Genomic DNA, 14,594 nt, shown 5'->3' with positions numbered 1-14,594 from the left:
GACGTCAGCCTCTTAGTCTGGGGAGCAGCGTACTGGCTCCACACTGCTTCGGGACGTTGGACACCCCAGGAGTCTTCCCTTCCCAGAAATCATCCTGAAAATCAGCGCGATCTTCTCGCGCTCAGGTCATTCCCCCTTCTGCTAGCAGGTAGTTTGAACCGGGTCCAATTGGACAATGCAACAGCTGTGGTGTAGGTCAATCGGCAGGGAGGTACCAGCAGCATGACAGCTTATCTCGAGGTCCTCAGGATCCTCACCTGGGCCGAATCGACAGGGGTCTGTGTTTTCAGCGTTACACATACCGGGAGTAGAGAACTGGGCGGCGGACCTTCTAAGTCGCCAAGGCCTGGCTGCTGGAGAGTGGTTTCTTCACCCAGAAGTGTTCCCACACATCTGCACTCACTGGAGTACACCAGACGTCGATCTAATGGCCTCAAGGTTGAACGCAAAGGTACCCGCGTTCTTAGCCAGGTCACGTGATTCACAGTCCATTGGCGCGGATGCTCTAGTCTCCTGAAGTCGTTTCAGTCTGCCTTACATGTTTTTCGCCTCTGCCCCTGCTGCCGCGAGAAATCAGGAAGATCAAGCCAGAAGGAGTCCCGGTGATACGAATAACACCGGACTAGCCCAGGTGCGCCTGGTATGCTGAATTAGTACAATTGCTCACGGCGCCTCGTAAGCATCCCAGACCTGCTGACCCAAGGGCCCATTTCCCATCAGAACTCCAGAGCCCTGAAGCTGACGGCCTGGCCATTGAGACCTGGACTTTAACAAGAGCGAGATTCTCTCCTGCGGTCATCTCCACCATGTACAGTGCCCGAAAGCTGGCCTTCATCCCGTTTTTACCACCGTACGTGAAAAACTTTCCCAGTGCAGGGAATCTAATGTCCAACCTATGCCTCTGGCGATCCCCAGAATTCTTGATATTTTTTTTTATTTTTTTTTTTTGCAGTCAGGTTGCACAAGGGGTTGGCCCTCAGCTCCCTTAAGGGGTAGGTTTCATCTCTCTCGATATTCTATCAATACCGCCTAGCTTGCAATCCGCAAGTCAAGACTGTCCTCAAGGGTGTTTCCCATCTAGTTTCCCTGTATAAACGGTCGCTGGACCCATGGGACCTCAATCTCGTTTTGGACGGTATCCAGAGGTCCCCATTTGAACCTCTTAAGGAATCTTCTCTTGCTCTTCTCTCCTGAAAGGTAACATTCTTGGTGGCGATTACGTCCATCAGACAAGTTTCGGAACTGGCAGCACTCTCTTGCCACGAACCCTTTCTGGTTTTTCATCAGGACAAGGTGGTTCTACGCCCCCTTCCGGATTTTTTTCCGAAGGTTACTTTCCCGTTTCATATGAACAAGGACATTGTTCTGCCTTCCTTTTGTCCACACCCAGTCCATAGGGTGGAAAGGGTTCTATATTCGCTAGAGCTTGTGAGGGCTCTCAGATATTACGTACCTAGGACAGCCCCTTTAGGAACATAGACTCCTTGTTCGTCATTCTTGAAAGGCCTAAGAAAGGAGAGGCAGCTTCATAGGCAACGCTGGCTCGCTGGATTTGCTCTGTGATCCAGGAGGTCTACCGCTTGCAACTCAAGCCCATTCCTAGTGGGCTGTGGACTCATTCCACGCGAGCAGTTGGCGCCTCTTGGGCCATTAGGCATCAGGCTTCAGTGGAACAGAGGTGTAAGGCTGCGACCTGGTCTTGCCTACATACTGTTTCAAAGCATTACTGAGTCCATACCGAGGCTTCGGCTGAGGCGAACCTAGGTAGGAAAATTCTGCAAACGATAGTGGAGTACCTATCTCAGTAGGCGCTCCTGGCTATCTGGGACTGGTTCCTAGTCCTTGGGTTGCGTTGTTTATTGTTTACCCACCCATGGACTGCTTTAGGACGTCCCATGGTCCTGTGTCCCCCCCAATGAGGCATCAGAGAAAAACGGATTTTTGTGTACTCACCGTAAAATCGTTTTCTCTTAGCCATCATTGGAGGACACAGCACCCTCCCTTTTGCCCTGTTGGGCCTTAGCTTTTTTCTGTCTCAGTACTTTTTTTGTTATGAGTATTCACTCACGTTTTTTGTTACTTGTTCTCCTACTGCTTGTGTACTAAAACTGAAGTAGCCTGGCTGGGCCAGGGGGTGTATACTGCAGGGGAGGAGCTAACATCTTTGCATCTACTTAGTGTCCTATAGATAAGCAGCATAACACCCATGGTCCTGTGTCCCCCAATGATGGCTAAGAGAAAACTATTTTACGGTGAGTACACAAAAATCCGTTTTTCTCCCCCTCCACCCCCCAGTTTCTTAGTTCATTTTAGTGAAACTTAGCTGCACTTGCAATGTTTATAAAAAGCATTTGTTCAAAGCTTTAACCGTTATGTCCTAAATCATGAATGAGTGAGCCGGCGGCGATACCTGCACATGTCTGCTCATTTGAACAGCAGACGTGTGCAGCTATCTGTGATCCATCCGCATCTGTTAACCCGAAGATTGTCAAAATGTGATGCGATTTAAATTGCTGCGGCAGGGAGATCGGCTTTCCCCGCCGCCAACGGAGGCCCCGTGACGCGATCATGGGGAGCCGATGGTTGCCATGGTAGTGAGGGTTAACGTGATGACTCCTGTCGCTATCATGACATATTTCCTATTACAGCCGGCAGAACAGTGGCTCTAACAGAAATGCAGCATTTCTGCTGATCAGAGCTGTGCAGCTATAATCAACAGAAATTAATCAGCGATCAGACTGCTGATACTTATAGTTCCCTAGGGGGACTACTAAAATCTATATAAAAAATGTAAAAAAAAAAATTAAAAATTAACAAAATCAAAAAAACTAAAAGTTCAAATTACCTCCCCCCCATTCGCCCTATTGAAATGTAAAGGGTTAAAAAATACACATATTTGGTATTGCCGCGTTCAGAAATGCCCGATCTAAAAAAATCAATCAATCTGATCGGTAAACGGCATAGCGGCAAAAAAATTACAAACCACGAAATTAAGTTTTTTTTGTTGTCGCAAATTTTACACAAAATGTAATAACAGGTGATCAAAACGTAGCATCTGCGCAAAAATTAAAAATGTCAGCTCGAGACTCAAAGAATAAGCCATCCCTGAGCCCCATATCCGGAAAAATGGGAACTCTACAGGTCGTAGAAATTGGCGCAAAAAGTGTGCCACTTTTTTTGGACAAACGTCTGAATTTTTGTAACCCCCTAGAAAAAAGTAAACCTATACATGTTTGGTACCTACAAACTCATACCAACCCGAGGCATCTAACCAGCACATCATTTTTACCAGCTAGTGAACACGGCGCATAAAATACCCCAAAAACATTCATGCACTTTTTTTGCAATTTTTCCACACTTGGATTTTTTTTTTGCCGTTTTACAGTACACTATATGGTAAAACTCATGGTTTATTTAAAATTACAGCTCATCCTACAAAAAAAAAGCCCTCATATGGGAAGATTGACGGAAAAAAAGGTGTTACAGCTCTCGGCGGAAGGGAAGCGAATAACGGAAAATTGCCTGGGGGTGAAGGGGTTAAAATGCAATTTTAGAGAAAAGATCGGAAGACTGATTTTTAGCTGTTGAGGCCGATTAAGGCTGGCACATGCTATTTCAGTTTTGCTTGAATACAAGACACCGAAGCCATACAAAATGCCGTCACGTTTAGTGATTTAAATTGGCTTGTGTGGTCACTCCCTGCCCTGACTGTTCCCCACTTCTTCCCATTTTAGCAGAGTTGATTCAAACTAGTGTGCAGACTCCAAAAGTCACAACATTTCTATGGAACTCGTGATCGCGCAAACAATTTGCAACTTTTCAACGCTTTTAGGCCCTGTGCACACACTGCGGTTTTTTTTGCCGCGGTTTTTGCTGCAGAAAAGGTGCAGTTTTTTGGTCATAACCTTCCTTCCCCAGCAAAGTCTATGAGAAAATGAAAATGCTGTGGGCACACTACATTTTCTTTCCCTATAGGTTTTTCTGCAGAATTTCTACAGCAAAAAGAAGTAGCATGTCACTTCTTTTCCACAGGTACTTGTGGTTTTGCTATTGAATAATGATTAAAAACCACGGCAAATCCGCACCAAAAATGCAACAAACCGCAGTAAAACCGCATGCGGATTTTGGGTGCGTTTTTTTCCGCAGGTGCGGAATTCTGCGGACTTTACTTAAGAAACACATTTTCCCAGTGCGCACAGACCCTTACACCAGTTTTCTGGCATGAAAGCTTTGATGAATTCGCCCCATTGTGCGCACAATGTCTTATGTGCTTGAATATGCATCTGTGCCGTTTTAGGATGTTGATGACCCTCTACTGGACTTGAAGACACCAGTACTTTTTGTGATTGGCCAGAACTCTCTTCAGTGCCACCCAGAGGCAATGGAGGATTTTCGAGAGAAGCTCCGAGCTGATAACAGTTTGGTCATTGTTGGAGGGGCTGATGATAATCTTCGGTAAGAGTTAATAGAACATAAAAAATAAGATCACTAAACAATGAAACGTGTGACGACAGAGATTGGCACTGTGTCCTGCACACTGAAGGCCATTTATAATAAATAAGCACATTGCATTTTGTATGCTGATATTTGCTGTGAAAACTAAATAGTTCTGTGAACTTATAAAATGAAACAGATTTTTTTTTACTAAAAAAAAATCTTAAGCCGCTTAAAAAGGTTTCAGGTAATAAGTGATCTTATAATGGCCAAGCCTTGTGCCCCATTTTGGCAATCGTTGGGCGTCTGAATGGTCAGATCCCCATTAATCCAGTAGTTAAAATGAGAAAATTATAACTTTTTTACTACATTACCCTTTACTGTGCAGTCACATGATGCATACAATTATGGTTTACTCTGAATTTCTCGGTTTACACTTTTCACTACTTCCACATCTGGGACCATTATACTTTTTAAATGGAACCTAATGGATCCCATTGACTCATGGTCAGTCAACACGATTTCTATTATTCTTTTAATAGCTCCTAAGTAGCAGGGAGAATGTTGTTGCATGCAGTCATCAGAATCCACCAGTCTGCTTTTGTATTTATTGTCCCTGTTAAATTTTTATTTATGATTTTTATACTGACAGAATTAGCAAAATCAAGAAGAAAACGGAAAGTCTAACACAAAGTATGGTGGACCGATGCATTCAGGTAAATTATTTCCCAATTCATATGTTTAGCCAAGCTAAAATATCTGTTTCTTCAGCGCTCTATTGGGAGACCCAGACGATTGGGGTATAGCTACTGCCCTCCGGAGGCCACACAAAGCACTACACCAAAAGTGCAAGGCCCCTCCCCTTCTGGCTATACCCCCCCGTGGTATCACGGGTACTCCAGTTTTAGCTTTGTGTGCGAAGGAGGTCAGACATTCCATGCATAGCTCCACAGATTTTAGTCAGCAGTAGCTGCTGACTAGTTCGGATGGAAGAAAAGAGGACACATATAGTGTCCCCAGCATGCTCCCTTCTCACCCCTGGATGGTGTTGTAAGGTTGAGGTACCTATTGCTGGTACAGGGCTGGAGCCCCACATGCTGTTTTCCTTCCACATCCCCTTGGGGGCTCTGTGGAAGTGGGATCCTGCCGGCCTCAAAGCTCTGACGCCGGGCTCCATCCACAGACCCATTAGAACCTGATGGATACGGAGCAGGAGTACCATCAGGGACCGGGCCCTGCATCATACAGGTACTCTGTGTCCCCGGCAGGCACAGACACACTCCGGGCTGGCTGGGTGTTGTAGTGCGCCGGGGACCGTACACTGAGCTGGTGTTCCTACAGTTATCTGGGGGACTTTGTGTTCTGGGAACGCAGCGCCGACCCTCACTGGACCGGGCGGCGCTGCTGTGACTTGTGGTGCGCCGGGGATACGCCGACCGCGCTTTTACGGCGGCGGCGTTTATAACTCTAGTCCCCGGCTTTTGGGCCTAGGACGCCGGCAGCTCCGATCGTTCCCGCCCCCACCCTGTCAATCAGGGTAGGGGAGAGACGCTGTTTCACGGCAGCGAGGAGGGCTGGAGCCTGATTTACATGCTCCAGCCCTCTCACTAGGCACAGAGGGAAGCAGGCTTCCCGCTCTTGGTCAGGAACGCCCAGGGCCCGCCCCCCTTCTTCTCTCAGGACGCCGGCAGCCATTACATGCATGTCTGGCTGGAGGAAGGACGCAAGGCTCTGGGAGACCTAGACTGAGGGGCTTTGGAAGACCACACACCCGCTCTTAAGCGGGCGGTAAGCGGCTTTTCAGCTGGCCCCTCTAGTGCCTCAGTGTATGTTAGTGTATTGTGTCACTGGACATAGATATTTATTGATTTCTTGCACTGTGAGGTCGCTTCCTGGCTGAATACCCCAGATCGCTCTGAGGAGGCAGCAACATGTCATCCACAAGACGCAAAGCTGCCAAGGCTAGGGCTGTGTGCACTGCGTGTGCTGCATGTGGGGCTGCTCTACCAGCAGGCTCCAAGGACCCCCATTGTGTGCAATGCTCAGATCCGGTGCTGCTTCGCCAGCCGGAGTCCGGAGGGGTAGTGACCCAGGCTGAGACGCCTGTAAGTCCTGCCCCGGTGTCAGGGACAGACTTTGCAGTTTTTGCGGTTAATATGTCTGTGACTATGGCAAAAATCCTGGAAACTTTGCAATCCATGCCTGGGGCTCAGTCTATGGACACGGCGAGGTCTATGTCCTCTAATCCTCCGCAGTTGGATTTAATCCAGACTGCGAGGGGGTCCCCGGCTTCTCAGGATGAGTATAATGACTCAGATGATTGCCCCAGCCACCCCAAGCGGGCTCGCTGGGAAAGACCCTCAACGTCATCACACTGCTCAGGGTCTCAGCGCAATCAGTCTCCCTGTGATGTGTCTGAAGAGAGTGATCAGGAGTCTAATCCTGGAACCCCTCTCAATCTGGATACCCCGGATGGGGACGCCATGGTAAACGATCTTATCTCAGCCATCAATAGGCTGTTGGATATTTCTCCCCCAGCCCCTTCAGCAGAAGAGGCAGCGGCAGAGCAGGAGAAATTTCGTTTCCTCTATCCCAAGCGTAAATTAAGTGCTCTGTTGGATCACTCTGACTTCAGAGAATCAATCCAGAAACACGACGCTCATCCAGAAAAGCGTTTCTCTAAACGTTCTAAGGATACACGTTATCCTTTCCCCCCTGATGTGGTCAAGCGCTGGACCCAGTGTCCAAAGGTGGACCCCCCGATTTCCAAGCTTGCAGCTAGATCCATAGTTGCAGTGGAGGATGGCGCTTCACTTAAGGATGCCAATGACAGACAGATGGACCTTTGGTTAAAATCTGTCTATGAAGCTATCGGCGCGTCGTTTGCTCCAGCATTCGCAGCCGTATGGGCACTCCAAGCTATTTCAGCTGGTTTAGCAAAAGTGGATGCTATCTTACATCCAGCGGTGCCGCAAGTGGCGTCCCTTACCTCGCAGATGTCCGCGTTTGCGTCTTACGCTATCAATGCGGTCCTAGAATCTACCAGCCGCACCTCAATGGCGTCTGCCAATTCGGTAGTTTTGCGCAGGGCATTGTGGTTAAAGGACTGGAAAGCAGATGCTGGTTCCAAAAAATGTTTAACCAGCTTGCCTTTGTCTAGAGAAAGACTGTTTGGCGAGCCATTGGCTGACATCATTAAACAGTCCAAGGGTAAAGACTCCTCTTTACCCCAGCCCAGATCAAGCAAACCTCAGCAGAGAAAGTGGCAGCAGAAGTTTCAGTCCTTTCGAGGTTCGGGCAAAACACAATTCTCCTCGTCCAAAGGGACTCAGAGGACGCAAAGAAACTCAGATTCCTGGCGGGCTCATTCACGCCCCAAGAAAGCAAATGGAGGAACCGCTTCCAAAGCGGCTACCTCATGACTTCCAGTCCCCTCCCTCCGCATCTCCGGTCGGGGGCAGGCTCTCCCGCTTTTACGACACTTGGATGTCACAGGTCAAAGACCGGTGGGTGACAGACATTTTGTCGCGCGGGTACAGAATCGAGTTCAGTTCTCGTCCTCCAGCTCGGTTCTTCAGAACCTCCCCACATCCAGACCGTGTAGATGTCCTGCGGCAGGCGGTGGACTCCCTAAGAGCGGAAGGAGTAGTGGTTCCTGTACCGTCTCAGGAACAAGGGAGAGGGTTTTACTCCAATCTCTTTGTGGTGCCAAAAAAGGACGGCTCGTTCCGTCCTGTTCTGGACCTAAAACTGCTCAACAAACATGTGCACGCCAGACGGTTCCGGATGGAAACCCTCCGTTCTGTCATTGCCTCAATGTCTCAAGGAGACTTCCTTGCCTCAATAGACATCAAAGATGCTTATCTCCACGTGCCAATTGCTATAGAACATCAACGTTTTCTACGTTTTGTGATAGGAGACGACCATCTTCAGTTCGCAGCTCTGCCATTCGGTCTGGCGACAGCCCCCCGGGTCTTCACCAAGGTCATGGCGGCGGTGGTAGCAGTCTTGCACTCTCAGGGACACTCGGTGATCCCTTACCTAGACGATCTACTTGTCAAGGCACCCTCTCAAGAGGCATGCCAACTCAGTCTACAGGCTACGCTGGAGACTCTCCAGACTTTTGGATGGATCATCAACTTTCCAAAGTCAAATCTGTCACCGACACAGTCACTAACGTATCTTGGCATGGAGTTCCATACTCGAGCAGCGAGAGTGAAGCTTCCGCTAAACAAGCAGCGGTCCCTACAGACAGGGGTGCAATCTCTCCTTCAGGGCCAGTCGCACCCCTTACGGCGCCTCATGCACTTCCTAGGGAAGATGGTGGCAGCCATGGAAGCAGTTCCCTTTGCGCAGTTTCATCTGCGTCCACTTCAATGGGACATTCTCCGCCAATGGGACGGGAAGACGACTTCCCTAGACAGGAAAGTCTCTCTTTCCCAGACGGCCAAGGACTCTCTACAATGGTGGCTCCTTCCCACCTCATTGTCTCAGGGACGATCCTTCCTGCCCCCATCCTGGGCAGTGGTCACGACAGATGCGAGTCTGTCAGGGTGGGGAGCAGTGTTTCTACACCACAGGGCTCAGGGGACGTGGACTCCGCAAGAGTCCACCCTTCAGATCAATGTTCTGGAAATCAGGGCAGTGTATCTTGCCCTACTAGCCTTTCAACAGTGGCTGGAAGGAAAGCAGATCCGAATCCAGTCGGACAACTCCACAGCGGTGGCATACATAAACCACCAAGGAGGGACGCGCAGCCGGCAAGCCTTTCAGGAAGTCCGGCGCATTCTGAATTGGGTGGAGGACACAGCATCCACCATCTCCGCGGTTCACATCCCAGGCGTAGAAAACTGGGAAGCAGACTTCCTCAGTCGCCAGGGTATGGACGCAGGGGAATGGTCCCTTCACCCGGACGTGTTTCAAGAAATCTGTCGCCGCTGGGGGGTGCCGGACGTCGACCTAATGGCGTCTCGGCACAACAACAAGGTCCCGGCATTCATGGCGCGGTCGCGCGATCAAAGAGCTCTGGCGGCAGACGCCTTGGTGCAAGATTGGTCGCAGTTCCGCCTCCCATATGTATTCCCGCCTCTGGCACTCTTGCCCAGAGTACTACGCAAGATCAGATCCGATTGCAGCCGCATCATACTCGTCGCCCCAGACTGGCCGAGGAGATCGTGGTATCCGGATCTGTGGCATCTCACGGTCGGCCGACCATGGTCACTTCCAGACCGTCCAGACCTGCTGTCTCAAGGGCCGTTTTTCCATCAGAATTCTGCGGCCCTGAACCTGACTGTGTGGCCATTGAGTCCTGGATCCTATCGTCAACAGGCTTATCCCAGGGAGTGGTAGCCACAATGAGACAAGCTAGGAAGTCAACTTCTGCTAAGATCTACCACAGAACGTGGAAGATTTTCTTAACCTGGTGCTCTGCTCAGGGAGTGTCTCCCTGGCCATTTGCATTGCCCACTTTTCTGTCTTTCCTGCAATCAGGGTTGGAAAAGGGCTTGTCGCTCAGCTCCCTTAAAGGGCAAGTCTCGGCACTATCCGTGTTTTTTCAGAAGCGTCTAGCACGTCTTCCTAAGGTGCGCACGTTCCTGCAGGGGGTCTGTCATATTGTGCCCCCGTACAAGCGGCCGTTGGATCCATGGGATCTGAACAGAGTACTAGTGGCTCTCCAGAAGCCGCCTTTCGAGCCTCTCAAAGAAGTTTCTTTTTCTCGCCTGTCACAGAAAGTGGCGTTTCTTGTTGCGATCACATCGCTTCGGCGAGTGTCTGAGCTGGCAGCTCTGTCATCCAAGGCTCCCTTCTTGGTGTTCCACCAGGACAAGGTAGTGCTGCGCCCCATTCCGGAGTTTCTCCCTAAGGTCGTATCCTCGTTTCATCTTAATCAGGATATATCCTTGCCTTCCTTTTATCCTCATCCGGTTCACCGGTATGAAAAGGACTTGCGTTTGCTAGATCTGGTGAGAGCACTCAGGATCTACATTTCCCGCACGGCGCCCATGCGCCGTTCCGATGCACTTTTTGTCCTTGTCGCCGGTCCGCGCAAGGGGTTGCAGGCTTCTAAAGCCACCTTGGCTCGATGGATCAAAGAACCAATTATAGAGGCCTACCGTTCTGCTGGGCTTCCGGTTCCTTCAGGGCTAAAAGCCCACTCAACCAGAGCCGTGGGTGCGTCCTGGGCATTACGGCACCAGGCTTCGGCTCAACAGGTGTGTCAGGCAGCTACCTGGTCGAGTCTGCACACTTTCACCAAGCATTATCAGGTGCATACCTATGCTTCGGCGGATGCCAGCTTAGGTAGAAGAGTCCTGCAGGCGGCAGTGACATCCCCGTAGGGGGGGGCTGTTTTGCAGCTCTAACATGAGGTATTTCTTTACCCACCCAGGGACAGCTTTTGGACGTCCCAATCGTCTGGGTCTCCCAATAGAGCGCTGAAGAAGAAGGGAATTTTGTTACTTACCGTAAATTCCTTTTCTTCTAGCTCTTATTGGGAGACCCAGCACCCGCCCTGTTGTCCTTCGGGATTGTTTTTGCTGTTTGCGGGTACACATGTTGTTCATGTTGAACGGTTTTTCAGTTCTCCGATGTTACTCGGAGTTAATTTGTTTAAACCAGTTGTTGGCTTCCTCCTTCTTGCTTTGGCACTAAAACTGGAGTACCCGTGATACCACGGGGGGGTATAGCCAGAAGGGGAGGGGCCTTGCACTTTTGGTGTAGTGCTTTGTGTGGCCTCCGGAGGGCAGTAGCTATACCCCAATCGTCTGGGTCTCCCAATAAGAGCTAGAAGAAAAGGAATTTACGGTAAGTAACAAAATTCCCTTCTTTCTCAGTCTGTCCTTTTTTTTTTTTTTTTTTTTTACACGTACACCTGGTAAGGTGGTATTGTACCTGTGACCATAGCTAAATCATTGCATAAATCAGGATTTGCGTAACCTACAGTTAGTGTACGTTTAAGTGACTCTGTCAGCAGGTTTCTGCAATGTAATCTGAAGACAGCATTCTGGAAGAGTTAAAACAGAAGTTTCAGCCTTGACGGTCATATTTCATAGTCTGCTTTGTTTACCTGCAATATTAGCTTAAGCCTTTTATCTTTATCATTAGTGGGTCTCAGGGGCTCTGAGCTCTAGTATGACTCCGCTGTGATTATCAGCTTCTGTCTGTAAAAATGTGCACTGAAAGCCGGGTGTGGGCGAAGGCAGCTCTCACTGAAAGACTAGTGTGGGCGGAGGCAGCTCTCTGAAAGCCTGGTGTTGGCGGAAGCAGCTCTCACTGAAAGCCTGGTGTTGGCGGAAGCAGCTCTCACTGAAAGCCTGGTGTGGGCGGAGGCAGCTCTCACTGAAAGCCTGGTGTGGGCGGAGGCAGCTCTCACTGAAAGCCTGGTGTGGGCGGAGGCAGCTCTCACTGAAAGCCTGGTGTGGGCGGAGGCAGCTCTCACTGAAAGCCTGGTGTGGGCGGAGGCAGCTCTCACTGAAAGCCTGGTGTGGGCGGAGGCAGCTCTCACTGAAAGCCTGGTGTGGGCGGAGGCAGCTCTCACTGAAAGCCTGGTGTGGGCGGAGGCAGCTCTCACTGAAAGCCTGGTGTGGGGGGAGGCAGCTCTCAATGAAAGCCTGGTGTGGGCGGAGGCAGCTCTCACTGTAAGCCTGGTGTGGGCGGAGGCAGCTCTCACTGAAAGCCTGGTGTGGGCGGAGGCAGCTCTCACTGAAAGCCTGGTGTGGGCGGAGGCAGCTCTCACTGAAAGCCTGGTGTGGGCGGAGGCAGCTCTCAGTGAAAGCCTGGTTTTGGCGGAGGCAGCTCTCACTGAAAGCCTGGTGTGGTCGGGGACAGCTCTCACTGAAAGCCTGGTGTGGGCGGGGACAGCTCTCAGAGCTCTTCTACATGCAACATCTCAAATCTTTCCCTGTGTTGGAACGGCTGCAGCCACTAATCTAAGTGATACATTGTTGGATTCAGGATCTCTTTGCTTACATCATGCTGCTCTCAGATAAGGTAGCCAAAACCTTTTCACAGATTCCCTTTAAGGCCACATGATATGTAAACCATATGATTCTAAAAGAATTGCTTCACAGATTAGAAAAAGAGAATTTTGGTGACAGATGCTCCACTGATCACCTTAGTATGTCACTATACGACTCCCCTACACATTGCTATATTGCATCCATTTACGAAGTGCCAGTCTGTACCAGGGTATTTAAATGTTTAATAAATTTGCCCCATTCTTGTGTAAATCAAATAACAACCATTGATTACTTTTCAAAATAGGATGAGATTGCCGACTTTCTAACGGGGGTTTTAACACGAGCAGACGGACATTCTGGCTCTGATCCACGTGACCTTGACGCAGAGAAGAAAAAAAAACCAAGAGAGTTCCTGAGGAGAGACTTGTCACTTGATTTGTCAGACAGGAACAGCAGGCCAGCCTCCCCCGCAGCACGTTTCCCTGCTTCCCCGTCTGGCTCTGAGGTAAGATTTGTAATGTATCTTAACACTAGAAGTCACAGAAATTTCGAGCTCTCCCCCTGAAGTCCCGAAAGAGGGTCAAATGACATACAATAAACTGAATAGAACTAACTAGAAACTAAATGGCTAAACTCAATGGAAAACAACAACCTCCTGTGGTGCGACAGTAATGGCCTTAATTACAGAACAAAAGACGGTGATTATAGGAAGTTAGCTAAAATCCTTCTGGTCATTCGACCCGTCTCAGGGTTTTCAAAGGTAGAAATGTTAAATGACCCCTCTCTGGGACTTCTAGTGTTAAGGGGGGGGTCATCCAGTATTCTAAAATTGATAGCTTATCTTATCAATGTTAGGTCCGTTCTGACTATTGTAATCCATCTGATCAGAAGTTTAGCCAGTTCAAGACCGGTCCAGTTTTCCTCTGTTTATGACCAGCCACATTTTCTGGTTTTATCGTACATATGCTTTCCTCTAAAACTTTTGGTTTAGATAGTCAAATAATTTTTTGTCTCTTGTTTTTGCCGTGAAAAATGTGGCTTAAACCTTTACTGACCTATGACTTTCTGATGTCATATGTCTGCTCCCTGACTTTGATGAAGGCTCAGGAACTGAATTTGCATCTTTTCCGGCAGATGATGGCTGGGTTATTCAGCCGTCATCTGCCTCTAATAGTGATGAGTGGAGCTTTGCCCACTGATGATAATTTGTTAAATGACTCTATCAATCTGTGACAGCAGCATTTCCAGTGTGCGGCCTGGGGACGCACTGTTCTAATCACCAATCTGAGTTGTCTTAACAAGTGGGGGTCTGCTGAAGACTGTCGTTCATAAGAGATCGGGACTTTTGCTATACTCAGCACAACTGTGGGATTGTTATGTATAATAGCACAAAACATCAGAAGAGCGCAGGTTCAAGTTCCCTCAGTTCATGATGTCCTAAAGGAGATTACAAAATACACAAAAAAAAACATGGAAAAATATATATCTTTGAAAAAAACAAAACACCTTTTTCCTCCATTTAAAAGTACATATATAGCACTTGCTCATTACACCACAGTGAGGTGTCACTGCTTATTGGTCTGACTCACTGTTGAAAGAGGTTAGAGTACCATGTGGGCCACATACACAATACACTATAGTGGGGAAACTGGTGGAACTGACTCCTCTTATAAGGTGGTCAGAACACTGATTCACTGTGAGATTTGCAATATAAAGAGGTTTCTGTTGGAGTGACTGACTCACTCTACGAGGTGGTCAAAGGGGCATCTGATTTTGTACGTTCATTTTCGGTACTTCACTCACTCTGAGGTCTCTGCTGGTGGGTCTGACAGGAGTTATCATAGTACCAAGGACAGTAGAGGAGATTGGTCACAATAATTGAACATCTGCTTAAATCTGGGACACTTCTATTCTTACAGCCGCTATTTGAGATTGAGCTTTGATCCATACTGGGGGGTTGGAGGGCATGCTTTTGTCGTGGGCTGTAGGGTACTCCTGTGCTGGCGTGGATGACTGCAAGCAGCGAAGGTCTCTATAAGTTTGCACTACACAGATTTTTACCTACATAAGGCACAAGCAAACTGAGTGGGCGAAGACACTGGGCAGGCTTGTGTGTGTTGCCCACTTGAGGGTATGACATGTTAGAATGAATGACAGAAATAGAAGAGAAAACTGAGATACCGCAACTACTGCATCTTGATC

The 14,594-nt window shown here is 48.8% G+C and overlaps 1 protein-coding gene across 4 annotated transcripts in view; it reads left to right on the top strand.

The window, feature by feature from the left end:
- KANSL3 (KAT8 regulatory NSL complex subunit 3) overlaps positions 1-14,594 on the top strand; it is a 314,370-nt gene that overhangs the window by 161,332 nt on the left and 138,444 nt on the right. For all 4 annotated transcript variants that reach the window (XR_012753077.1, XM_075346203.1, XM_075346204.1 and 1 more), the window contains 3 exons: positions 4,298-4,455; positions 5,087-5,150; positions 12,697-12,897. Coding sequence is in view for 3 of the 4 variants with exons in the window: in XM_075346203.1 (XP_075202318.1) it covers positions 4,298-4,455; positions 5,087-5,150; positions 12,697-12,897 (423 nt within the window). In the remaining variant the exon portion in view is untranslated. The remainder of the gene's footprint in view (positions 1-4,297; positions 4,456-5,086; positions 5,151-12,696; positions 12,898-14,594) is intronic.

The sequence above is a fragment of the Anomaloglossus baeobatrachus genome, chromosome 4 (assembly GCF_048569485.1).
Source record: "Anomaloglossus baeobatrachus isolate aAnoBae1 chromosome 4, aAnoBae1.hap1, whole genome shotgun sequence".
Lineage (NCBI taxonomy): Eukaryota > Metazoa > Chordata > Amphibia > Anura > Aromobatidae > Anomaloglossus > Anomaloglossus baeobatrachus.
This window is presented reverse-complemented; position numbering and strand designations above follow the sequence as displayed.